The 27,405-nt window shown below is 45.6% G+C and overlaps 1 protein-coding gene across 1 annotated transcript in view; it reads right to left on the bottom strand.

Moving 5' to 3' along the window:
* PRKCH (protein kinase C eta) overlaps positions 1-27,405 on the bottom strand; it is a 131,674-nt gene that overhangs the window by 63,677 nt on the left and 40,592 nt on the right. Inside the window, exons 3-9 of the mRNA XM_069856831.1 lie at positions 11,218-11,368; positions 10,364-10,398; positions 8,829-8,917; positions 7,024-7,153; positions 5,983-6,110; positions 3,099-3,242; positions 2,188-2,361 (exon numbers count right to left, since the gene is read on the bottom strand). Coding sequence (XP_069712932.1) covers positions 2,188-2,361; positions 3,099-3,242; positions 5,983-6,110; positions 7,024-7,153; positions 8,829-8,917; positions 10,364-10,398; positions 11,218-11,368 — 851 coding nt within the window. The remainder of the gene's footprint in view (positions 1-2,187; positions 2,362-3,098; positions 3,243-5,982; positions 6,111-7,023; positions 7,154-8,828; positions 8,918-10,363; positions 10,399-11,217; positions 11,369-27,405) is intronic.

The following is a 27,405-nucleotide window of genomic DNA, read 5'->3' as shown; positions in this document are numbered from 1 at the left end:
ACCAGCATGGTGACTTTAAATCTCCCTGAAGTTCATGGGAGATACTCTACACAGCCCAGGGGCACACTTGCTATTTTCTCATCTACGCTGCACTTCAGTAAGCAAAGCCATAGAGCATAGAAAGGAGTGGCAAAACCCACTGCTCTCCTGCATCTGACCTCAAACAGCACACGTCAGTATTGGGCATTTCTGAGAGTTTACATGAGAACTTCAGGAAAGCCATTCCAATTTGGGCTTTGTATCTTCATTTTATGAAATAAAAGAGGAGTTTCCTCGGTTACTAGTGACAACAGTGAGGTCTGAGTTTTCTTTCTGCCATACTGCACAGCTGTTCTGTGAAACATGTAAGGTGTATATTTAAAAACAAACTCGAATCACCTCATTTCTATTATGTGAGTATGTACCCAAGGGCTCCACCCTAAACGAGCACAACTCAAACTCCGGAGCTGGCTCTTGCATCACCCCAGTGAGAAGACAAATGGGTGGGCGGCAGGATGCGTTGGCCTGCTCCCCACCCCCCACCCGTATTTTTTTCCTTAGTATTTTAGGTTTATGTAGGAGGAGTGAAGCCACAATTAAAAGGGCAAGTTTCTCCTGCCTCCTAGAAGAGGAAAGAAAGCTCTCTTGCCACTTCACAATGGTCAAAAAGCAACTGGAAAGGAGCCTAGGCAGCTTAAAGAGCTACACTGCAGAAAATGCTTTAGTCCTAACAACAGCTGAGCACAGGGACTCCCAAACTTACCTTGCTGGAACACAGCTGTGGCCACTGCCTCCATCACAGCCACTCCTCTCTCCACCACCCACATCAGCAACAAGCTCCCACGTATAGACACCCACCGAAGGAGGCTCTAAGCTGAACAGGCAGTGTGTGTGCTGTGCTCCATTGAGGTACCCTGACCACAAGTGACAGCAACGCTGTCATTTGACTTATCTACACAAGAAGAAATATAAACTGCATGTCATAGAATCATAAAACCATTTATGTTGGGAAAGACCTTTAAGATCATTAAGGCCAACACTGCAAAGTCCGCTGTAGTTAAGCTTTGTCCTGGACTGCTTCAGGAGCTCACAGGAAGTCATTATGAGGAGCAGCTGAGGGAATTGGGATTGTTTAGCCTGGAGAGGAGCAGGCTGAGGGGAGACCTTATTGCTCTCTACAACTACCTAAAAAGAGGTTGTGGTGAGGAGGGTGCTAGTCTTTTCTCCCAAGTTACAAGTGATAGGATGAGAGGAAATGGCCTCAAGTTGCACCAGAGGAGGTTTAGACTGAATATTAGGGAAAATTCATTCACCAGAAGAGTGGTGAAGCATTGGAACAGGCTGCCCTGGGGACTGGTGGAGTGTTCTTCCCTGGAAGTGTCCAAAAAGCGTGTAGATGTGGCACTTCAGGACATGGTTTAACAGGCATGGTGGTGTTGGTCTGATGGTTGGACTCAATGATCTTAGAGGTCTTTTCCAACCTAAATGATTCCACGAGTCTATGATTATTCCCTCTGCTTGGCACTAGTGATGTTGCACCTAAAATAGAGGCGTCCAGTAACATAACACAGTGTCTACTCTGTCAGTAAGATCCTCTCCAGCAGCCCCAGAAGGATCTTGCACTCAATTCTGAAGAGTACACAGAGGCTGGTAGATACAGGAGGCCACCCCTGCTTTCCAGTACAATTGAGTTTGCAGATCACTTGATGCAAATGCAGTACTACTACAATTCACGTAGCAGGGCAGCAGGGCCTGAGGTCCCACAGCAACCAGAGGACACTGCGGGTTTGTAGACATTTATGCAAATGCATTTGGAAATATTGAATGGCAGACACGATTCTAGGGAAGACACAAAGAAAGGCCTCCCTGTTACTACCATTTTGTTAGGGAGCTTAGAACAAGCCAAGATTTTCACAGAATCACAGAATAACCAGGTTGGAAGAGACCCACCGGATCATCGAGTCCAACCGTTCCTATCAAACACTAAACCATATCCCTCAGCACCTCATCCACCCGTGCCTTAAACACCTCCAGGGAAGGTGGAATATAGCACAGTGCTCTGTTCACCCTTGAGCAGAGAGGCTTCTCTTGGGTCTAATTTGGACATTCATAATGGGCCAAGGAACAAAAACACAGGAGAGTGGCTCTGTCCTGAACATGCCAGCCAGTGTCAGGAGGAAGGCTGCACACAGCCTAGTCGATACTTACAGGAGTCTGGAAGCAACAGTAGAGCTTGGTGAGGAATGGGTGGTTTCTTGCTAAAGAAAGGATGCGTTTCTCAGTCATGGTGCATTCAACATCATCATCTTGGAGAATGACGTCCTTCTTCAACACCTTTACCGCATAGAGCTGCCCACTCTCTTTCATCTTGGCAAGCATCACCTAAATGAAAGAGAAGGTGAATTGCAAGGGCTGAGCCCTCAGTTTCTATGAGCAACATGGAACCTCTCGCATGTTCTCACACTAGAAAGGTCAGTTTTCTCATGACCAGGCTTGTGGATGCAATTGACTCAGCCTGTTTGCATGGCCATCAGTCTACAATTGATGATACACCACTGTCTGCAACAGGCTTCTGCAGACAGAAATGCCCACACATGTTGCTCAAACCTCTGACGTGGGAGCAGGTGGTCAAAGCTCATCCACTGTGCCAGGGCAAAGCCTCTGAGCAGTGTCACCTAACCCCCTTCCCTCCTCAGTTATCAAATTTGAATGCACCATTTCACATTGGCTTTTGTGGCAAAGCAGAGAAACAAAACCCACATCTCACTGCATCTGAAATCACTGACGTGTTTCCTTTAAAGGAAAAGTCTTTACATGCTCGAAGAAATGCTGCCCAAACGAGTGCTAACGCACACACTTGCAATTTCTGGTATGGGCCTCGGCACGCAGCTGTTCCTTTGGCTGCTAACATTTCTTTTTTCGTGATAACCAACTCTCCACTTTGCCATCAGCTTGCTTTCTCTTCCCTTTCATCCTAGCTCTCTGTAACCAACCTTGTCACTCAAAGTATACTCTGCTGGACAGCCCGTGTGCCACATTATGGTATAACATCATCTACTTCAGGAGTTTCTTAAATAAGGAATGTGGTTTTCCCCAAAAGAACCACAAATAACTCTCACCTTTCCAAAACTGCCCTTTCCCAATACGCGAAGGAAGGTTAAGTCTTTGATCCCAAGTTTGCTTGCTGAAGTTTCACTGATGTTGTTGCTGTCTTTCAGGCTGCCTTTTCCCTGATGTCTCAAAGTAGATCTTGAAACCAGTTTCTGTGGAGGAAAGTAAATTAAGTATCAGTCTACATAACAATCATACTTTTACCTGCAAGGTGTACACAAGTAGTCAGCCCACCAACCTCAGTATTTAAGACCTTTTTGGATGTACTGTATGGCCACTATCACAGAAAGCACTTTGGTACCACCACCCCACATAGCTGTTAGGTGTGTGCTGAGATGTCAGCGCTGGTTCCTGACCCTGGGCATTTTAAGTGATAACCTCACTGCCCAGCCTATCCAAGAGTCAAGCTTGCCTCTCTCCATCCTCACTTCCCAGAAAAATAAGACAACGAGTGTGGAAATCCAAGTCGCCTATCTAACATCAGAGGGAGGAGGATTGCATAATTTCTGCAATATGCCAAATCATAGAATCATAGAATCACCAGGTTGGAAAAGACCCACCGGATCATCGAGTCCAATCATTCCTATCAAACACTAAACCATGCCCCTCAGCACCTTATCCACCCGTGCCTTAAACACCTCCAGGGAAGGTGAACAGGCTGCCCAGGGAGGTGGTTGAATAACCTTCCCTGGAGGTGTTTAAGGCACGGGTGGACGAGGTCCTGAGGGATATGGTTTAGTGTTTGATAGGAATGATTGGACTCGATGATCCGGTGGGTCTCTTCCAACCTGGTGATTCTGTGATTCTGTGATTCTGTGAATCAACCACCTCCCTGGGCAGCCTCTGACAGTGCCCAATGACCCTTTCTGTGAAAAATTTTTTCCTAATGTCCAGCCGAAACCTCCCCTGGCGGAGCTTGAGGCCATTCCCTCTTGCCCTGTCCCCTGTCACTTGGGAGAAGAGGCCAGCACCCTCCTCTCCACAACCTCCTTTCAGGTAGTTGTAGAGAGCAATGAGGTCTCCCCTCAGCCTCCTCTTCTCCAGGATAAACACCCCCAGCTCTCTCAGCCGTTCTTCATAAGGCCTGTTCTCCAGCCCCCCATCAGCTTCATTGCTCTTCTCTGGACTCACTGGTGAGACCTAGAACCCAAGCAGATTTCAACAAAATCTTTTAGGTTTCTACCGGATTTTAAGGCCAGTTCAGTGAGACCCAAACTTCAAAATATTTTTCTTCCCTGCAGCCAGGCTGCTGGCCCTCTCCACCACTGGAAATTTGATGGAAGGCTGTTCATTCCCACGCCAGCAGTGATGTGTCTGCATTTTCAGTATTATTTTCATAGCAGTATTAGAACACATTTCTAGAGCCTCTGCTTTTGCAGTATACAAAGATCAAGTCAACCTCTGTTCACAGCTCACAAGGCATGAGTACTTACATAAACCATGAGTGCTTTTATTCTGTTTATTAGCCTGAACGAAGTCACACGGACTTCTTGAGCTCCACCTTGTGACTACTCTGGTGTAAAGCAAAATTCTCCCTGTACAAAAGACTCGTTTCACTGCCACAGAAACAGCAACCCCAGCCATGGGGAAAGAACCGAGAGCATTTAGGACAGCACCCAGTGAAACTCCCGATAGACTTAATCTTACTGCACAGTCTGAACCGTTACCTAGAGCATTTAGCTTCACAAATAACAAGAGGAGACTGTTAAACACCAAGCACAGATTTTTATTTTCCCGGTTTCGTCTCTTTTTGATATGCAGATTAGGCAAAAAACGAATGCTAACAAGTGCTGACTTTTACAGAATTAAGAAGGGACCATGGGACTTGTGTTTCACAGTAACTCCCAGGATAACTGTCCCCCTGAACTGCTACAGCATGAAGAGCAAAGATAGGAAAGTCTCTTTTGCTACAAACCAATTGGAATCAAAAGGGGCAGCACAGTCTAATGAACAGGTTAGGCTGACAGTGTATCACGTGGTTGACTAACTGTATGATAATGTATACCTGGTCAGGAAGTGTGTTTTGGGTTTTAATATTTAGGTTTTAGTGAAATAGAAGTAAAAACCCCAACATTTTATTATGGGGTTTGTATTTTTAAGCAAACTCCCTTTTCAAAACTGCTAGCAAAGGAAACACAGTGACAACCTTCTGTCAAATGTCAACTCTGATTTCCATTACCCTTTATGGCATCACCACTCAAGCTCTTACAGTGTGTCTTAAATTCTGAATAGGCTCAGATATACAACAGCTGGATTTATAGGATGCCATTAGTACTGTCAAACATAAATTGTACACACACATTCCAAACCTGGCAACAAGCTCATTAGGACCCTGGCTTGGGCAGCAAAGGCCAGAGATGAAGTTGTGTTGACAGGGACCACGGACTTTTGCTGGGAAAACTGTAGTGAAGAGTGAAATGGTTTCCCCCAAAATCACAGCGACAAAGCAGGGAAGAGAACCTAGGCTTCTTGCTGAGCTCTTCTTAGGCTCTGCTCCAAGCCACATATGCAGACAGTGTATTTGTGTTCACAGTAAAGGTATAAAAAACTATGGCATGAATTATACAGACTATTAATTAGCTTGAGGTCTTATTGTCCTCTCATTCATGCCAAACAGATAAGAGTTCATGGAGCCACAACATCGTGAAACATAAGCAGACAACAAAGCAATACCTATAGACTAAAGCCTCCATCACAGCAAACATGGACATAAAACACTAGTTTTCCAGGTGAAGTCTTTGCCACAAGCCACAGATAGAAACGACCCACTCACGCAGTCCACCACCCAATGCCATCTGCCTTAACTGAAGCCTCTCACATCTCTTTCACCCAGATAAAGACTCAGCTGTAAGTGTTTTAAACAGGGGGCGTGGGGGGGAGAAAAAGACTCACCGAATTTGGGGAAATGCTTCCTGGTTGCAGACCCATGCATGCCAAGGTTTTCGCAAGCTCTGCTGAGTTCACCCCACAGTTCGGTGCAACGTTTGCTTGGCATCGAATGTGGACGTTCATTTTACAGACTGACCGTGGTGGTGGTAGGGATGGAAAGGAAAATCAAAGGAACAATTAAAATACCTTGGAGGGATTTATTGCTGAGAAATAATTTAACACTTCTCTTTCAGAAATTACACCCCTATGGATCTGACTTGCAACTTTAAACTAAAGGATTTTTGCCACTGATCACAGCAGAAACAAAATGAGGACTCTCATAAGAGAATAATCTGCTGAAAATCAGGAATGTAACCCAAACTGTCCAAGTGGGATGGTACATTGCCTTAAGCTATTCACAAGCGCATGTTTGTCAGGTATATAAATACCACTGCAGCTATGCCTGCAGGTAAAATTAGAGTTTATTATACCACAGAATTCGCAACAGATTTCCCCTGCATCCAATTTAAAGATATATTGTCCAATGGGAAACTAAAATCTTTCTTGCTCTCACTCATGAACCCACACGCACCCTCTTGTGGGAGAAGACAGCAAGTGGAAACTGCTCCCCCCGTGATTCTGCAGTCTGGATCACTAAAACAAAACCATAACAGTAGGACATGCTTTGTCACCAATTAAGAGTGTGGCAGACAGGGCACTCAACCTAAAGCAATGTCCTTTTTTTCTCCCTTGGATGCCTTTCCATTGCCTTATCTTGTTGGCTGAGCCAACCTTCAGGTAAAGGGAAAAATTAATCCAAGAAGCAGCAGTACCAACATTTTTTCACTAACACCATTTAAACAAAGCTATATTGAGAGTACAAAGCAGAGTTCTTCTGGAAGTCTGAGATGAAACAGTAGATCACCGTTTTTGTTAACTTTTGCAAAGGTGAATATTCATTGCTCTGCTTTCTCTTGAAGGTTGCACACATCAAGCCCACACAGTGCATCAAGAGTCTAAAAATATATGTAGTTTATGAAAAGGCTACAGTAAGAAGCTGCTCACTTTTACACTGCAGGCCCTGACGCATGATTCCCCAGAGCAAGGAACCACAGTGGTCACAGAACGTTGGGACTTTGTAGTTGTGGACACTGAACTTATGAGGAATGTTGATTCCAAACCTCTGCTCCGTCACCTGAGGCATCAAAAGAGAAGCACAGATTTAAAATTCAAACACACATATATATAAGCTGATGTTCATTTACATATAGGCATGTAAGTGCAAAACTATGAAAATCATTTCAACTCAGAAAACATCCCAATCCATCACCTCCTGCAGGTTTACTGCAAGTGAACGCTGAGTGACCAGCTTCTCCTGCTGTGAGTCTGCTCTGGTTTTCTTGCCAGTCAGGACTAGCTGACAAAGCATATTATAAAAAGGGTGGCCAAACTAACTTTAAATTCTTAAAGCCAAGTTAGAATCAGAAGTGTGGGTTACCTCATCATAAACCTATCACTCTGAAGTGCCACCTACAAATTATATTAGCTACAACATTTTATAACTAAACAGTTTTCAAATTATTAACTTGCATATGTGTACAAACATGTAACATTAGGTCAAACTGTTGATTTTATTAAATTTATTACAGAATAGTTTTCCCTGCTCCTACTAAAATACTAATTCCTCTTCTCATCCTCCTTGCTATTAACAGTCTTCCATTTCAGGCCCACATTTTGCTTTATTGCTTGCTGTCATCCCCTTTTTAATCTCATTATTTTCCAACTGTAATTATGTAGATGTCAAAGGCACCTTAAAAAATGTCAGATGGACTGAAGAAACCCATCCCCACTTAACCTCTTCATTACTGCATTTCATGTCTCAACATGCAGAACCTGGAAGACTGATAAGTAGCCCACAACTTCACAGAGAAAAGTCAAAGATGCGATTGAAAAAATGTGTTTAAAGCAAGCAGTGCCTCCTCTCCTTTACCTTCTTTTAAAGTAGCTTAGAAGTGTTATAAACTCTTCACAATCCTAAAAAAGGAGGTGAGTAGAGTCACCATTTCACTTGTACTTTAGCCTTAAGCATTTTAACTTCTTTTCGTCTGGTTTGGCAAGGGGTCATTCTAAGTCTAGCTCAGTAGTTCGGAGGCAAGAAATAACAAGCAAAGCAAATTGCTATCTGTCCTGGAAAGCCAGTTTCTGCACAGCACACCATACAGAGCTATGTCCCAGTTAAAAATATTTCAACTGACTTTTCCTCAAGCAGTTATGAAACAATTTCCAGCTACAGAAATGAGACGTGCAGCGTACAGGGCAATTTCAGGTGAGGATGTTAGTCCTGTCAAATAAAGCCAAAACTAGCAAGAAAGAGAACCTGCAAAAAACACAAGTTATGCAAGGGTTCTTTATTACAACACAAATAATTTCATAGAGTAAAGGTGTGGAGCAATGACTAAATGAGCACTTTAAATTACGAGAAAAGAAAATAGGGACCAAACAAAGATGAGTGGTTAGATTTTAAAGCCACAGAAATCCACATTAAGAATCAGGCACCAAATTTTTATGACACAGTTAATCATGAAAGAAAATTATCAAGGAAAACAGTGGTTTTGCAATGCCTTGGTGTCTTCCAATGAAGACATCCTACCTTCTTAAATCACGTGCTAGTCCAACCAGTTATTGGCATTAACAGAACAATCATATGATACTGCACGGCATTTATGCAGGTCCCTATCACTCTTTCTTGTGTTTAAACCCACAGAGAACAATAATACAGAGTAAACTCTGTTATAGCAAAACTTCAGCAACCCAGACAACCCTGAAGATTCACAAATTATGATGACCCAAAATAACCAACATGACTTTACCTTGAACTCGGTCTTGTTAGTATTGTTTTGGCACGTGCAAGCTGTAACGATTAGATGATGGCAGCGCTTGTGTACAACACAGGTGCATACTAGGAAATAAAAGAGGCATGCTGAAAAGAGCTGTTGAAAGACTCAAAACACACAAACTCATCAGCTGGTTTCTTAAAAGGCTCAGCTGTACCATTCGGACACAGTAACTATGTGAAAAATAATCAGGTGGCTCGGAATTTCCGAAATCTCAACGCAGATCTGGAGACATATCTCCCATGCACTGCAACAGAAATTCTGCACTGGATCATTCACACAGCCTAGAATACAGCTACCTACAGAAAATATGAACGATGCAGACAGAAACAACAGTGTGCTTCTCAAAATGAACTCAAAAAAATGTTGTTGAAATCATTATCTAGTTGTATTTCACACAACATAAACAATATTAGAGAACACAGGTCTGAGATAACAAAAGCCATCCATACATCTCAGCTGCATAGTGCTTCTTACGCTGGGTACCCAAGTGAGCCCTGCTCAGGTTGGTTTGCTGCTGAGGCTCAGTGCAATGCTTGGGTCTCAGAAGCTGGACAACTGCAGCAGAATGGTGCTGTGTGTCAGCTAATTAGCTAGTTTCCATCGAGAGGGATAATCAGCCCTAAAGCAGACTTGAGCTTTCTCCAGGTCTTAAAGCTGGCTTGGCTTGACTGAACTTGAATTCCTCCACTCTTTAACCTAGCAGTCACTGCAATCACTGCTAAGGACCATAGCTACTGTCTATGTTAAGGAGATTTTTCTAATGGAAACTGCAAGTTACAGACGTGTTGCAGGGTCCCACGCTATTCCGTTTGTTGCCAACTCAAGTTTGCACCCGTGAGGGTCTATCAATAAGATTCATTTTCACTCAGAGATTTTATGGGGGCTACAATTCCATTTACATGCAGCCTCCTTTCGTATGAGGACACCAGTACCCTATTATATTACTCAAGAAACAGGCTGCGTTAGAAGGCTATGCTGAATGACCACGCACAGGTCAAGCGAGTAATTCTGTCACCTAACCACAAGAAAAGGGAGCAATTAAGCATCACATACATCTATATAGCCATTCAGACAAAAGTGCTGTGCCAGCCCACAAGGCTGCCCTTTGAAGTCACATTCCTAACTTCACTTTGTTGAACTTCACAGGGAGAGAAAAGAAGAGGGCGTCCATTCAGGTAGGGTACTTTCTGTCCCAATACCAGCTGAACATAGCCCTGAAAGGACCCTGGATGTGTCACTCCTGTATTTTGCATGTACTCAGCAACTCTGCACAGGAAGAAAACCACGGATGAAACACAGCAACCAGATCCCTAGGTGTCTGCAGGAATGTAGGTGGTTGCTCCTGCGTGCTTGCGAGCCATCAGCCTCATGGCTGCTGAAATGCACAGTTTTCGTTGGCTGGGGAGGAAGGAGTGGTGACTTCAGAGAAGGATGTCCCAGCAGCATGGGAAAGCACTGCCAAGACAGCACATCCCCCAGACACACTGTGCAGGAGCAGAGCACCTTACCTTGACACTGGTACCCCTGCTTTCCAAACACGCCCCTGTTCAAAACAAAATATGAACGTAATTTAACATCAGGAAGTCAGTGTTCTTGTAGATCAATTACAGAAGAGAAAGTCACAACGAAGGACAAGCCCAAATGACCAGATGCCCGGGGCAAAACTGCCCAACAATAATAGTGCAATTCAGTGCAGGGGTGTGAGAGCATTAGAAAGTGCTGCAAGGGCTGTAGCTTACAGGGCAGGCTGTCAACACATGTTATTTCTCATATTCCCCCTCACTCTAGTTTCTCAAATACCTCACTTTATTACAACACACACCACACTTAGACTCATCCCAGCAGCCCACACCTTGTTGTTATCTCTCCCACTCCATGCTCTTTTGAGACATATCTAAGTTTTTCTCCCTGCTCTGCCTATATCTCCCCCACCTACATCACTCTACACCTCACACTTCTCATGACTTTTCTCAGTTCTTTTAAGGTGTTCTTTTCTCAGTTCTTTTAAGTCACTGTTTTTTCTTCCACGTAATCTCATTAATACTTGGGATTTCTCTTCAGATTGACTGGGTTACTCCCCCTACTCACCTCCGCCCTCCAAAATAATATCTATGCTCACAAGTGAGGAACACTGCTCCATCCCCACATCCCCCTAGCTTGCTTCCAGCATCCAAAGTAGCATCTGAGCTCTCTGCAGTGGATTCCAGTTTACAGCATAAATGTACCCTGCTGTAACCTGATGGCCAGGGAGAGTCACACTGGTGGATGTCGGGTGACTGATTCAGGATCAGGGGTGGCATGTTGGTCCCCAGAATGCGAAGAGAAAGGAAGCTCGACACCACCGCATTCAAGCTGTTCTTACCAGATGAACTCCCTGCAGTGTGAGCAGTACGTTGGCTGTCGCAGGTATGTAGCCATGAATTTGTGCCCATTCACTTGATGCACTCGCCTTCGCATGGCCCGCTGGCGTTTCCGAGTGAGGTTCTTAAAAATTCGATCCCTCTGGAGGGTCCCTGTGCAGACAAAAAAAGGAAAAAATAACCCAAATGAAAACATTTACATGATCATGCACGTTTATTAGTCCTGGTTTTACTATAGCACAAATTGCATTCAAAAGCTACCATTACATTCCTGGTTTAGAAGCTAGGGGACCACACTCTCAAATGAGGAAACCATACGGGACAAATGAAGCCAACTGCAATGGCCCCTTAAGCTCAAAACTACATTCTTCACCAACAAATAACTGCCTCTTTCCATCTTCCTCTTGCTCCTCTCCCATGTTGAGACATCACTCAGCCATTAATTCACAAGCTGTAAATAGACTGGCTGCTCAAGGCTAAGAAGTTATTATAACACAAAGATTTTATAGAATCATAGAATCATTACAGTTGGAGAAGACCTCGAAGATCATCAAGTCCACCTGTCAGCCCAACACCACTGTGCCAAACACAACATGTCACTAAATGCCACATCTACACATGTCTTGACCATCTGCAGAGATGGTCCACCGCTGCCCTGGGCAGCCTGTTCCAATGCATGACCACTCTTCCAGTAAAGAAATTTTTACCTCTTGTCCCTTCTCTCTACAACCTCCTTTCAAGTAGTTGTAGAGAGCAATAAGGTCTCCCCTCAGCCTCCTCTTCTCCAGGCTAAACAATCCAAACTCCCTCAGCTGCTCCTCGTAAGACTTGTTCTCATTGCCCCTTCACCACCTTCGTTGCTCTTCCTCTGCACTCGCTCCAGAGCCTCAACATCCTTCTTGTGGTGAGGGGCCCAGAACTGAACACAGGATTCGAGGAGCGGTCTCACCAGTGCCGAGTACAGAGGGAGAATAACCTCCCTGGACCTGCTGGTCACACCATTTCTGATACAAGCCAAGATGCCATTGGCCTTCTTGGCCACCTGGGCCACTGCTGGCTCATGTTCAGCTGCTGTCAACCAACACCCCCAGGTCCCTCTCCTCCAGGCAGCTTTCTAGACAGACTTCTCCTAGTCTGTAGCACTGCACAGGGTTGTTGTGCCCCAAGTGAAGGACCCGGCATTTGGCCTTGTTAAACCTCATGCCATTGGACTCTGCCCAGTGGTCCAGCCTGTCCAGATCCCTTTGCAGAGCCTCCCGACCCTCCAGCAGATCAACACTTCCACCCACCTTAGTGTCATCTGCAAACTTGCTAAGGGTGCACTCGATGCCTTCATCCAGGTCATTGATAAAGACACTGAACAGGGCTGGACCCAGCACTGAGCCCTGGGGAACCCCACTTGTCACTGGCCTCCAGCTGGATTTCACACCATTTCCCACCACTCTCTGGGCCCGGCCATCCAACCAGTTTTCCACCCAGGAGAGTGTGCGCCTGTCCAGGCCAGAGGTGGCAGTTTCCGAAGCAGAACGCTGTGAGAAACTGTGTCAAAGGCTTTACTGAAGTCCAGGAAGATACATCCACAGCCTTTCCCTCATCCAGCAGCCGAGTCACTTTGTCATAGAAGGCGATCAGGTTAGTTTGGCAAGACCTGCCTTTTGTGAACCCATGTTGACTGGGCCTGATCACCCGGTTCTCTTGCATGTGCTTCATGATAGCACTCAAGATCACCTGCTCCATGACTTTCCCTGGCACTGAGGTCAGACTGACAGGCCTGTAGTTCCCTGGATCCTCCCTGTGACCCTTCTTGTAGACGGGCACAACATCAGCCTCCAGTCCAGTGGGACTTCCCCAGTCTTCCAGGACTGTTGGAAGATGATGGAAAAGGGTTTGGCAAGCATGTCCACCAGCTCCCTCAATATTCTTGGATGAATCCCATCCAGCCCTGTAGACTTGTGGGTGTCTAGCTGGGCAAGCGAGTCTCTAACCACCTCCTCTTGGATCATGGGAGCTCTCTTCTGCTCCTCTGACTCCTGGGTGTATACACAGGGAACGAATTTCCTCACTATTAAAGACTTAGGCAAAGAAGGTATTAAGTACCTCAGCCTTGTCCTCATCAAATACCTAAATACACATCAAATACTCATTCAGTCCTTAAAGGGGGCTTATTAGAAAGATGGGGAAAATTTTTTTTAGCAGGGCCTGTAGCAAAAGGACAAGGGGTAATGGTTTTAAACTAAAAGAGGAGAAATTTAGACTGGATATTAGTAAGAAATCTTTTATGTTGAGCGTGATGAAACACTGGCACAGGTTGCTCAGAGAGGCGGTAGGTGTCCCATCCCTGAAAACGATAAAAAGGCACTGTCAAATTTTGCCAGGAGTGTTAGTTGTTTCATATATGCCACTCTTTAAAGAGCTCATATTCCAAAGGATAGATAATATTTTATAGTCCTGGAAAGCAGGGACCCAGGAACTGCTGGTATTCAGATCTGAACTGTTCCAGAATTTAATTTATTTTTTCTCTTTCACTGGCTTTAGACCAACCATATCACAATTTCCTAGCAAAGCTCAATTTTCACAAAACAAGTCACTCTTTAAAGGCAGAACTGAGCTCTAGATCAAGAAAGCTGTTCCCACACAGCAGCAGCCATATGACTTGCAAATCACAGCCAGCTGTCTCTGAGATCCTTGCACAGACCTGGTCAGACTCAGCCGAGCTTCCCAGACCAAAGCCTCAGAAGAAATGGAATTTTCAGTTTTCAAGTTAGTTATTTGGCAAAGTGAAGGTCCTTCTGACAAGTGTGTTTTGGGGACACACACTGGAGTCTGCCAGAGGTGACTGCGCATCGATGTACGTGCTCAAGACTCTTGTTTTGAGCACAGACTGGATGCAATACAAAAGCCAGCCACTGCCAAGCCCCCTGCATGGATATAAAGACATAGGAAGGGACAGACAGTCTGTAAACTTCCCACTCATCTGATCATCCCTGAGCGATGGAGCGGCAGCAGCACCTAAACACAGCTGTTACCCCACCACTTCATTTACCCATTAAAAGGGGGCAGAGCATTTCCCTGCTTTCAACTCTCTTTGTTGATTAACCGCTTGTGGGAAGAAAAAAAGGGAAAAAGCTGTCAACCCGATCAGGGCTTGAAATGTAAGAGTCCCACATCACAGGCGTATTTCCTGGTCCCCTTTGTAGGAGGGGAGATAAGGGAAGCCATCCTGTCAGTACTGATTCCAGCCACTTCAAAGGGCCACAAGCCGCATGGTGTATTTCGGTACTCTTGCCACACAGGTTTAGAAGTAAAGCTCAAGGCATTTTTATCTGCTGTTTTCTCCAAGCTATTTGTGCACACAGCTCCTCCCCAGGCACTAATGGACCCCCCTACCCAATGGCATAACTGCAACATGGAGAATGGCTTGACTTTAGGGCAGCTTGCATTTACTTTTTAAATGGGAGTGCATGCTATAAATTAGGGGGTTCCCCACCAAAACACAAAAAAGGATGTGGTAGGGCTCATCCAAGCACTGAACAGAAACCTGCTTTCTTCACTGCAGAGCTTCAAGCAGCTGAGCACAGACACTGGCACAGAAAAGCCTGCCTTTCTAGGGGAGTCCTTCACCGTGTGTTTAATTCTCACTGAAGTCAAAAGGACTCAGGGGACCACAGCAATTGCCAGGCTGAATTGGAACATTGGTCCACCTAGTTCAGCATCCTGCCTCTGACAGTGGGCCACCAGAAACACATGACAGCAAGATGGAAGAACCCTGCAGCCGGCAGATAATTTGCCTCTTTCCCACACATGAGATGTCATTTTGATCTCCAGAAGTGAGAGCTGATGTGTGGAGGTTTAATATCCTTTCCAAACACTCAATCATCATTGCACAACTTCAATAGCCTCATTATCCACTGTAGGAAACGTGATTGAGAAGAACTTGAAGATGTCAACCAATTCATGCCTCTCCCCCAAAAGAGAAAGATCAAGAGCTGATTCCTTTACCGAGCCCAAGCCTCCTGCAGCTTCATGCAAGAATTAGAAAGAAATATCCTTACAGTATTACAGAATTTGCCCACCGTTAAATTCAAGAGAACATCTCCTTGATCTTGGCATATAAATGTTTTGCTGTATCAGAGCCAAAACCTCAATCGTATCCTGTCTTGGCTTTTAGCATGTGCAGAAGCACTTCCAAGGCATGGAAAAGAAAGAGGAGGGTTTGTGAGTGGATGGTGACCATGTACGTAAATCACCTAAGGAAGGAATCCAGTTACCAGCTTGCTTCATACCAGCTGCTCCATTAGAAACCCAGCAGCTGATGCTCCTCAAGTTCACGCACTCACATTTAACAGAGTTTAAGAGAATATGTTCCCAATTTAGCTCATGTAGTTTCTGGGTTTGTTACAGTTTTCCTCGAGGATCAGCATGGGGCAATTGGCTCCCTGCTGCTCTCCCAAGCATTGAACAGCCCACAAGAAGCCAAGAGCAAACCAGCCCTATGCACCAGGAGTAGGGGACACTCGAAGGTGGCCCACAAAGCCACCGAGTGGGGCACTAGTGTACCTCCACGAGGTTTGCCTGCCCTCAGAGGGAGTGCAATTTTGAATTGATTCAGGCAGATCAAAAACCTACAGGAACCTGCTTTTCATGGGCAGGAGGGGAAGTCTCCGTACTGCCTGTGCTGGTGGATCATGTGCACAGCCAGCCTTGAGCCTTCTCTGTTCTCCTGTTCTCCAGCCACTGATATCTCATATGCAGTGCAACAGCTTCCATCTGACAGCCTCCCTTTTCATTAAAACACATGCCACAAGTTTTTTTAAAGCATCATTTGTATTTAAAACTTTCCTCAAATTTCACATTTTCCCATGCTACTTGGCTGCATTGCCCTGCTAATTTCTCTACTTACTCTACATCTTCCATGTGATCCTCTCCAATGCTTACATTCACCTCTCACTAAATTATAGCAGATCTAAGTGTTGCTAAGCAGGAGACTGACTTCAGCAAGGCCTGGATTGCTTTTCATACACAATCAGCTCTTTTGGGCACTGTTCTTCCCATTTCCTGATGCTGTCTTGAATGAAAAGGGGAGAGAGAGCGCAGCACAACTTCAGCCACACCTCAGGCCCAGGAACAGCTACAGGAGACCATCTACTATGCAATCTAGTGGACCTACATATACAACCACATCCCACAGAATAAATCCCTCTTTCAGAGGGCTTGGGTGTTCACCTATCCCATGCACCACACCATGGAGCAGGCAAGTTCAACCTTCCAACAAGGTACAAGTGATTTTGAAATGGTGGCATATATCACTACCAAAACTACTTTCCTCCCCAACATCAGCCCCCCTCAACCCCTAAGGTGGCAGTTCCTCAGCTCACAGTGCTGCTGGGTGAGAGTTTGCCTGCAGAAACCACCAACGCAGCGCTGAAGTCTGCTAGAGGACAGCATGGCCAATGCAGCAGCCCCTCATGCCTCTCACCTTTAGTGTCAGAATATGTAAGTCATCATAGACATTTTGCTCACTCATATTCTTCATCCTGGCTAGTTTGCTATAGAAAATACATTTTCCTTCTGCATACAGAGAGCCTTTACAAAACAAAGCAGCCCTATACCACTTTAGGAGTTCCAGACCTCTAAAAGCCTCTAAACTCTGGTAAAGCAAAAGCTACCATGAATGGTTCAAATGTCCAAACAGTGCTATAAAAACAGGCAACTAATTGCTCAGTGAAAGGAGTTGTCCACATTCATGGTTAAATTTGGATGTCTGTAACTATGGGGTATTTATTGTGTCTGCCTATGTGCAAAAGTAATGACAAAGTTAAATAATAAAAAGCCTTTTCCCCTTTCCTCCTCTCCACTCATGCCTAACACGTGTTTATTACAGTGGAAATTATGCACGTGGATGGAAAGGAGAATAAATAACCCACCAAGTCATCTAAGGACATCTGTATGCGCTAGCACGCTAGTCACCACTCAGCAGCAGCATCAGACTGCCCTACCTGCCCCCCAAGCTCACCAGACCCTGCCCTTTCCATCCAGAGATACCCCATCTTTCATTCCACGCAGTAATTTCAGTTGATTCCTTAAATTGGTAGCATACCCACAGCAGTAAGACAAGAGGAAAAGCTGCAGGATGAAGCACTGTGCGTGTAACTATTTGGTTTGCCTCAAGCAGTTAATGCCTGTCAGGTCTCACCTATTGGAAATCAATCTCACCATTGTGCTATCAACTGCTCTAACGCCAGCACAGCAAAGGTCACAGAATCATAGAATCACTTAGGTTGGAAAGGACATCTAAGATCATCTGGTCTAACCATTAACCTAACACTGCCAAGTTCACCGTTAAACCATGTCACAAAGTACCACATCTACACGTCTTTTAAATACCTCCAGAGATGATGACTCAACCTGGGCAACCTCTGCCAGTGCCTGAGAACCCTTTCAGCTAAATAATTTTCCTAATATTCAATCTAAACTTCCCCTGATGCAACTTCAGGCCATTTCCTCTCATCCTATTGTTTGTTACTTGGGAGAAAAGACCAACATTCGCCTCACTACAACCTCCTTTCAGGTAGTTGTAGAGAGCAATAAGGTCTCCCCTCAGCCTCTTCTCTAGACAAAAGAGCCCTAGTTCCCTCAGCCGCTGCTCATAAGACTTGTGTTTCAGGCCCTTCACCAGCTCTGTTGCTCCTCTCTGGACATGCTCCAGCTCCTCAATGCCCTCCTTGTAGTGAGTGGCCCTAAACTGAACACAAGATTCAAGGTGCTGCCTCTCTCCTGTAGGGTAGGAAGGTCGTTTGGGTACATCCTGACACATGAAAATTTCTAGTGTTATACTCCCGTAGGCATCAACAGAATTTTTCTTTGAAAGAAATAAAGATATTAAATAATGCAATGTAAAAAGTCTTGCAGCAATAGTACTAATAGATTAAAACTTAATTAAGCCTTTTTATTACTAGCGGTAACAGTACATGTTATCCTATGCTCCCCTGGAAGCACTGCAAGCAAGATTCTGTTGCGTGACACAGAGCAGAGACCAATTGATGAATTTATTAGACTGTAAAAAGCAAGATAGTGGACTGACAGACCCCTCGCCTCTCACAAGCACTGCAGCACTGAACAACAATTTCAGATGAGGCTAACAGCTCAGCTAGCCCTGGCTGTAACGGTGAGCAGTAGTGGGCATTTCAGGAAAAAACACCTATGGCAGAGGGGTTGGAATTAGATGATGTTTAAGGTCCCTTCCAACTCAAACCATTCTATGATTCTATGAAAACAAATCAAATAAATGAACACACACCCACAACCTCCAGCCAACAATAAAGAGGCGTTTTCTCAGTATTTACCCAACAGCAGGTTTCCTCACATCTACTGAATATAAACAGAAGCTAAACGAAGATGTTTATTTTCCAAGCTGGAAAACACTTATTTTATGAAAAAAATCCCCTTACAAATGCTCGGTATCTTTTAACCAGGAATTTTATCACCATAATTCCATGGATGGTCAAAACCACAGGAAGTCTTACTAATTAAAATATTATAAACACAACACAGTGTTAAAGAAGAAGCTGACAGCCTGACTCCGAAAAGGAAAAAGGATTTAAAGGCTACAACCCAAAGTGGTATTTCCATTGCTTACTGCTCTGCTCCCCTAGTATTAGGCTTTGCCTTTCCTAATTACTGCAGAAGCTCTTGAGTTCTTTCCAAAAGTCACTTGGATGCATGAATTGGCCAGCTGGAAAACAGCAACATCCGCCAAGATCATGTTAACCACAGGATTCTTCCTCCACTTCATGCCCATCAAAGCTTCTGTCCTGCTTCCTTTGCCAGTCTGCACACAAAACCAAATAGGTTCATATCCCAGGAGAGGCTCATTGCAGAGCAAACATGTGGCACATCAAACACAGGCTGGGACTTACGTTTGATCCAGCTGCCGTTTCCCTCCCTGAAACTAGGTGAAGTCTTGCATGAAGACCACAGAAAGAGCCAGCTGCTGCTGGCTAGGTTGTCCTCTACTAAAGACTTGACTGAAAACCTCAGTTAATGGACAGTTCATCTTTTAAGATGGCAACCCATCAATGGAACAGGATCAATGACACTCTGAATCAAAAAACAAAAGAAAATATTTCCCACTCATGAGTATGAAACAGCATTATCAGCAGTCTTGGAAATGCAAAAACATGTCATCATCCCTGCATCAAATCACACAGAACTTCACATTCAAGGCAAGATCTTTTTTTCTTGTCCAAGTGCTGAAATAGGGCAGATTTGTCTTCTCCATTTTCCTACTAGGTCTAGGAGATAAACTCAACTCAGGTCTCACCCTCAGCTCTCACTGCCTGAGGCTGAACAAGGATGCTTCAATGCAGCCGCACTAAGAACAAGATCAATGATGTGCACACAACAATATCAGTAAGCATGGTAGTGCTCAGCCACGGCTACAAAAGCCCATCATAGGTTTATTTCTAGAATTACACAATGATGCCAAAGCTCTGGTGGCACCAACAGATGAGAAGACAAAGCTGAAAATCTCCACGTTTCCCAGCTACCACTCTGCTCCATCCATCAATGCTAACCTCACTGTTCACCACCCCAGCATGAAACTAGGGTCCAGGACCTTTTGGGGCGTTCAGTTTTCTTCACTCATAGTCTCTTGCACTTGGATGTAGCAGTGCCAGGGAGAGAAGAACAGCTCTGCAGAGCTGGAGTGACCGGTGTGTGACTGCTGGAAGCCATCCACACGTGCAGGAGGGGAGAGGGCTGCAAAGCAGCCGGTAGAGCTCAGGGCTAGGGCTGAAGGAGCAGTAGCTTCTTCTTATCTGTTTGTGTAAGGCCTGTGAGAACATGAGAGAGGAGGAAGAACGCAGCTTGAGAAACTCTTAAAACAAGTATTCTGCTGCCATTTCAAGTCTACCAACCACTTATAAATACCACACAGGTTATTTTGCATAGAGTTTTAATCATGATTGCCACACAGGTTTTCAGACATGCACAAGGCAGCTCGAAAGTATTATTCTTCACATCTGCTTTTATAAGTTATTTCTGGGAACATTTTTTTAGACATTTGCTTGTTGACAGCTCTGAAGCAAAGCACCACAGCATGTCATGCAAGGCTGAAAAATATGAATGGAAAGCCTTTCCATTCATTTCTGTGGTGAGTAAGAACTGTCTAAGCAACTGGAATACTGAGGATAAAAGATTTCAGCAAACATGAGCAAGCCCCTGCCAGAAGAGGCCAGGCAGAGGTTGTTGCATGCCAGCCCGTTTATGCTTTCCACACCACGGGCTTGAAAAAAAGCTGCTACCTGCCAAGGAGGATGTGTTTGAAGGGGACAACCACTTTCCCCTCCCTTCTCTTTCCAGCCACACCACTGTGAGAGAAGGGACAGGCCCCTTTTTCACCCTGTGCTTGTTTCTCTGCCGAAGGCAAGAAAGATTTTACCTGCACTCTGTTTTATCATTCCATCTCTGCCTTAATTTGGAGATGGCAACCTCATGATACTTCTGTTTGCAAGAGAAATCAGGCTTGTGTGATTATAGTGGAGAAGAACTGTCTCAGCTTGCACAAAGAGGAGATGTCAGGAGAGAAGGTTTTTATTTTAAATTAGAGGAGGGACTCGAGTGAGATATCAGAAAGCTGAGCCCTTCAGAGCCCCAGACAGGCACTGTAACAGGAAAGCCAGATCCACAGCTCCTGTAGCCAGCAGGAGGCATACAGTACCTATGAGATTTGGAAAAGCAAAATAAATTATCCAGGCCACATCCAGTCAGACTACACATACAAGCTTCACCCTCTGGTTGCAGTTACCATGGTCTTCCAACAGCAGGGTCCAAAAAGACACCCCGGTCCCACTGCTCCCTCCTCACGATGGAGTTTCTTCCATCTCAGACCTGCCAGCATGACCTCATCTGCAACCACTCCATAACCTAGTCTGTCACATTGATCTGGGGCAAGAACAGGCAACAAATAAACCCCCCCCATATTATTAAAAATTTAAGTTGACTCACACAAACAGAAAGAAACAGGCAGTAACAGCCACCTCTCCTCCTCAGCTTCAGGCAGAAAAGCACATCTGCTTGCAATCTCAACTTTATCATAAGATGGGGACAATCTTCCTCCTTACTTTAAGATGTGCAAATAGTACTAATAGCTCGTATTTCTCACTGCATTGCTCATTAAAGCCTTAATGAACTGATTCCTCCTCCTCTCCCCTTCACCAATTATAATCATTATTATTTCCTTGTGCTTGGGCAAGTGAATTTCCATTGTAAAACCTCCTGTTAGTCCTTCCCACCTATTTAACTGAAGAGAAAAATGTTGAGATGTGATTTATTAGGGAAGGAAAGCATTTAAATATATTATTCATTAAAAGCAGGAAAACAAAACTAACAAAGCAACTTTGATCTTTTCCATGATTAATTCATGTGCCAGCAGCCCTCTGCACCGTAAGCTTTAGAAGATTTCAAACTACGCTGGCTACAGAGCAGAATTAGTGCTAATAGAGTGACTGTGTTTACAGGTCAAAGCTGCTAGCATCTGCGCAAAATCCTTGAGAAAAGCACAACTGGCAGGCTGAGAAAACAGAAGGGAGATCTTGAACCTTCCCCTACTCCCAATGCCTCAGGGCTCATGTGTGTCGTAACCACCAGTAACTTGCACGCTCGTAGGTGGCTCCGTATAAGGTATCACAACACGCTATTAGGAGGCCCAACCCACACAGTGAAGCAGGAGCTCCAAGTTAAACCTATTTTTAACCAGATGCAGTTTAAAGCTATTTTCAAGTAGATGTTCTGGGAACACCCTTCTTTGGGACTATGTGGCCAGTTTCAGAATCAAAATCATCCGCTCTGGCATTAAAATGAGGGTGTCCACACACGGTTTCAGCTAAATCTGCTTAAAATTCATGCCTTTATATTTAAGCAGTGCGGCTATTCCAGAGACACAGGCTGAACATCTGCCTCAAAGACAGAGCACCAGGAAAATATTCTTGATGTAACTTGAGACAAAATGCACAAAGAAATCAGGATCAACTGAAAGCCAGTTGAAATGAGACCATCAAACAGCTTGTAACCGGAAGGACTCACAGCTTTGCAGCCATTCCACAAATGACAACCACGTTCCTCAATACAGCAGCCACCCCTAGGACAAAACCTGAAGGTCTACTCACCGGGGGACTGCATCTTTTAGTGGGAAAGCAAATTGTAAGGCAGAGCACAACTGGAATCTAATCAGGAACAAATTAATCGGAAGAGCTAATTAAGTAGGACAAGTTAAGCACTTCCTTCTTTCTGCTGTCAGGGCCGTTCAACTGTTGTCGTGCCGTGTCTCAGCCTTTGCCCGGTTCTTGCAGGTGCGCTGGCCTTGGGCTCACCAGGAGGATGACCAACACCTGAATCACCTCCCTGCAACACCTGGATTCTCCTGGTCGACTGGTCACCCAGCAGTCACATGGACCCAGCCCAAGTGGTCTGGCTGCATACTCAGCTCTGATTACACAGCTAGTCCCTGGTACTCTTGAGATATCCATGTGGCAGCTTGCTAATAGGTTCTTTAATTGCAACAGCCTTAAAAAGCAGGTTGTTTACCACACTGCTCTCCCACGCAGATTCCCACACACCATGGGCTGAGCAAGATGCTGCCACAGCAAAGCAGCTGTCAAAAGAAAAAAATCAGCCTCTTGTATTCCGAGCTTGCTGCTACCATGAAGATACCTGCCAAAAGACAGTACCTCTTCTCATCAAGAGAATAATGCAGGAAGGCAATACTGCACACTCTAGCGCTCAGGCTAGCAGCCGCGCTTGGCTTCATGGCACAGACCATCCTAAAACACTTCTGCAGATAGCACAGACCATTGCTGCTCTGCCATGCACTACGCCCCTCCTAGTGCTGGCAGATGATTATTAATTCCTAGAGGGATATCCCCAGGGCTGCAAGCCAGGAGGAGCCGTGCGTTGGGAAAACACAGCTGTCCCGATAGCTTCCCATTCAGCAAACACAACTAAACTTGATCTATCACCCTTTCCTATCTCCTGCCCAACAGGCATTTCATGCTGTGATACGTATTTCTCCATTTCTGAGATTTGGAAACCAGATGTAGCAAATTCATACAGCTTTAAGCTGGGTGCCACGTGGAGAGGGTGTTGCTTGACTTGGCTCAAGTTCATAGAACAGAACAGAATCATTAAGGTTGGAAAAGAACTCTAAGATCATCCTGTCCAACCATCAGCCCAACACTACCGTGCCTACTAAACCATGCCACAAAGTGCCATGTCTACATGCTTTCTGAACACGTCCAGGGAAGATCTCTTTGTACAAAGAAATAGGGAAGAACCTTGCCCATTTCACCAACTCTGTAACAACCCCCAGCACCACCAACCAATTTTATTCTTGCAAATGGGTTGCCCTTTCCACCAGGTGTAACAGCAGTAGTAATAAGTACATATTCTGCCCCCCTGCTGGCTCTCCCATCTCACTCCTCTCAATTAATGAACAAGCAGAAGTGAGTGAGAAGGAAGAAAATCATTTTCTCCAACAGCTTGTGAGAGACATCCAAACCTGGACCTGCTTTCACTTTTTTCCCCAGTGCCTCAATGGAGAACGAACACACAAGGAAGGAATTTCTTTAAGATCAAATGATACGAGATGAAAACCAGACTGCGGTCTGATGCTCACAACAGCCTTTACACCAATGTAAGCAATTCTTCCCCCAAATGGCACCCTGCCTTCCTTCCAGCACTTCCTTCCACAGTCATTTTCCAGCTGGATCAGCTCCCGGATCTGGTTTGCTGGGCACCTCGTAAAGGTGTTGGCATGATGTGGGGCGTTGAAATCAATCTGGGAGGATAATCAGCCAGACACTGTTGTGCTTTCTGCAAGGTCTGTGCCCCTAGCAGCCAGGCTCTGCACTCCTTACAGCACAGTGCAAAGCTGTATGTGCTGATGGACTCAGTCCTATGTGCCCACTGCAGGAACGTGGGACTCCTCCATAAGTAAATTGCGTGATGGCCCCCATGAGCAAGTTATCATCAGCCCGTTTGGATGCAATACTGGAGCCTCTCTCTGAAGGACTCATTATTCTACTCAACATTCACAGGTGAAACACAGGACCAGAGACAATGCAGGTAAAAACCACACAGGACCAGCCTAGGGGCCCAGACTCCTCACTCACTGCTTAAATACTCTGAGCTGAGCAGTCTGGAGAAGACACATCTATCTGCCTTTTTTTCTCACTGATCTGCAAGTGTGATTTGCAAGTCTATATCGTGAACACACAGGAAGGACAAATTTTAGGCATAAAAATTTAGCATTTCCTGATTTCCAGAGCCCCTATGAGTACAGGCTGAGAGAGTCGTGCTTGTTCAGCCTGGAGAAGAGAAGGCTTGAGCGAGACCTTAGAGCAACCTTCAAGTACTTGAAGGGGCTACAGGAGAGCTGGGGAGGGGCTCTTGACCAGAGAGTGCTGGGATAGGGCAAAGCAGAATGGTTTTAAGCCACAAGAGGGGAGATTTAGCTTAGATATTAGGAAGAAAAGTTTTCCTCTGAGGGTGGTGAGGCACTGGCACAGGCTGCCCAGGGAGGTGGTTGAGACACCTTCCCTGGAGGTGTTTAAGGCACGGGTGGACGAGGTGCTGAGGGACATGGTTTAGTGTTTGATAGGAATGGTTGGACTCGATGATCCGGTGGGTCTCTTCCAACCTGGTTATTCTATGATTCTATAAATTGTGGCTGCCCCATCTTTGGAGGTGTTCAAGACAAAGCTGGAAGGGGCTTTGAGCAGCCTAATCCACTGGAAGGTGTCTCTGCCCATGGCAAGGAGGTTGGAACAGGATGATCTTTAAGGTCCCTTGCAACTTAAACTATTCTATGATTTCTTAAGTTTTCTAAACAAATAAAATATCAATGGCCACATGTTCATCCCTTGAACTGGAGCAGCCTCCCCCCTCCACGGTCCTGGTTCTCTAGCACAGCTGTGGTCTCAGACACACAGCTCCAAAGAGAAAGGACAGCACTAACAGGGGAACACTGCACAGAAAAGGACTATGCTCTGCTGTGCAGATCCAGCACTAGTGCTGGCTGGCCACACTTGCTCAACAAGTTTGGCAGCTAGACGGCAGAAAAGAGCTGAGATTCTGTGCTTAAAAACTTGGTTCCAGATTCTAGCAAGAAATGAGCTTTGCAGGTCACGATGCTTCTGCTGCAGCTTTTCCTTGCCCTCTGCAGGTCCTCTACCACCCATCTGTCCATATTCTTGCCTTCCCACCATCTTTCAGCATTTTAAGGTGCTTCTTCCTTAGAGCTCCTGCCAACATCTACCCATCACCAAACTCCAGACCAGCCTCCTACTTCCTTCTAACTCCTTATGTTTCTTCTTTGTCCTTCATCCAGACTCTGGCTTTACAGAATCATAGAATAACCAGGTTGGAAGAGACCCACCGGATCATCGAGTCCAACCATTCCTATCAAACACTAAACCATGCCCCTTAGCACCTTGTCCACCCGTCCCTGAAACACCTCCAGGGAAGGTGAATCAACCACCTCCCTGGGCAGCCTCTGCCAGTGCCCAATGACCCTTTCTGTGAAAAATTTTTTCCTGATGTCCAGCCTAAATCTCCCCTGGCGGAGCTTGAGGCCATTGCCTCTTGTCCTGTCCCCTGTCACTTGGGAGAAGAGGCCAGCACCCTCCTCTCTACAACCTCCTTTCAGGTAGTTGTAGAGAGCAATGAGGTCTCCCCTCAGCCTCCTCTTCTCCAGGCTAAACACCCCCAGCTCTCTCAGCCGCTCCTCAGTCCCCTCACCAGCTTTGTTGCTCTTCTCTGGACTCGTTCCAGAGCCTCAACATCCTTCTTGTGGTGAGGGGCCCACAACTGAACACAGGATTTGAAGAGCGGTCTCACCAGTGCCGAGTACAGAGGGAGAATAACCTCCCTGGCCCTGCTGGTCACACCGTTTCTGATTCAAGCCAAGATGCCATTGGCCTTCTTGGCCACCTGGGCCATTGCTGGATCATGTTCAGTCGCTGTCAACCAACACCCCCAGGTCCCTCTCCTCCAGGCAGCTTTCTAGACAGACTTCTCCTAGTCTGTAGCACTGCTCCGTCTCTTCTCTGAGTGACTTTTCCCAGCATTTCCACTGTTCATCATCCTTGCCCCATGTTCCAGCAGGCAGGGCACAGAGCATGGAGACCTACGCAGCCACATGTCCTGCCTTCTTCCCCACCGTCTTGCTGCAGCATCTCGGGCCAGCATTGAGCTCAAACCAGAGCCCGAAACCAACCCAGACCCCTGCTCCAGATCTGCTCAGCTCTCCAGTCCAACCAGTTGGTGCAGAACTGGCCCCATGTGAACACAGCCCAAGGGAAATCAAACAGCATCCTTTTCAGACAGACAGATTTACCCTCAATTATGAAACTGCCGTAGTCCATATCTGCAACTACCAGCAGTGTTGGCATTGCCAGGAGGAACAGTCACTGCGGTGGGATCTTCCTCAGTGCAGGTAGTGTCCACAGCCCTCAAAGCCATGCTCATCTAATGCAGTTTCTCCCAGAAGATCATAGACAGGTAGATTTTCCCAAAGACAGCAGAAGGCAGATGGAGAGAGCAGAGGCTCTCATCCTCCCCATCCTCTCCTCTACCAAGCCTGAGGTTGCCCTGGCAAAACTACATCAGGATCTCTTTGCTCAAAACTCTATTTTGATTCAGCATCATCATGCTGGAAAACAACTGAATCACTGCTGGAACAGTCCTGAAAACAAAAAACTAGCTATCACTGAAGAGCAAGAAACTCAGCATTTTATGCTGGGCACACTCAGGAACAACCCAGAATAGGGGGGTATAAATTGCAAACATGAGTATTTGCCTTCGAAAGCCCCGCTAGAAAATGAGTTCTGCTTCCTACAGCCCCGTGCCAGTTTGCCTAAGTCTGAAGATCCCACAATCATAGAATCATAGAATAACCAGGTTGGAAGAGACCCACCGGATCATCAAGTCCAACCAGTCTTATCAAACACTAAACCATGCCCCTCAGCACCTCGTCCACCCATGCCTTAAACACCTCCAGGGAAGGTGAATCAACCCCCTCCCTTGGCAGCCTGTTCCAGTGCCCAATGACCCTTTCTGTGAAGAATTTTTTCCTAACGTCCAGCCTAAACCTCCCCTGGTGGAGCTTGAGGCCATTCTCTCTTGTCCTGTCCCCT

The sequence above is a fragment of the Phaenicophaeus curvirostris genome, chromosome 5 (genome assembly GCF_032191515.1).
Source record: "Phaenicophaeus curvirostris isolate KB17595 chromosome 5, BPBGC_Pcur_1.0, whole genome shotgun sequence".
In the NCBI taxonomy this organism is placed as follows: Eukaryota; Metazoa; Chordata; class Aves; order Cuculiformes; family Cuculidae; genus Phaenicophaeus; species Phaenicophaeus curvirostris.
This window is presented reverse-complemented; position numbering and strand designations above follow the sequence as displayed.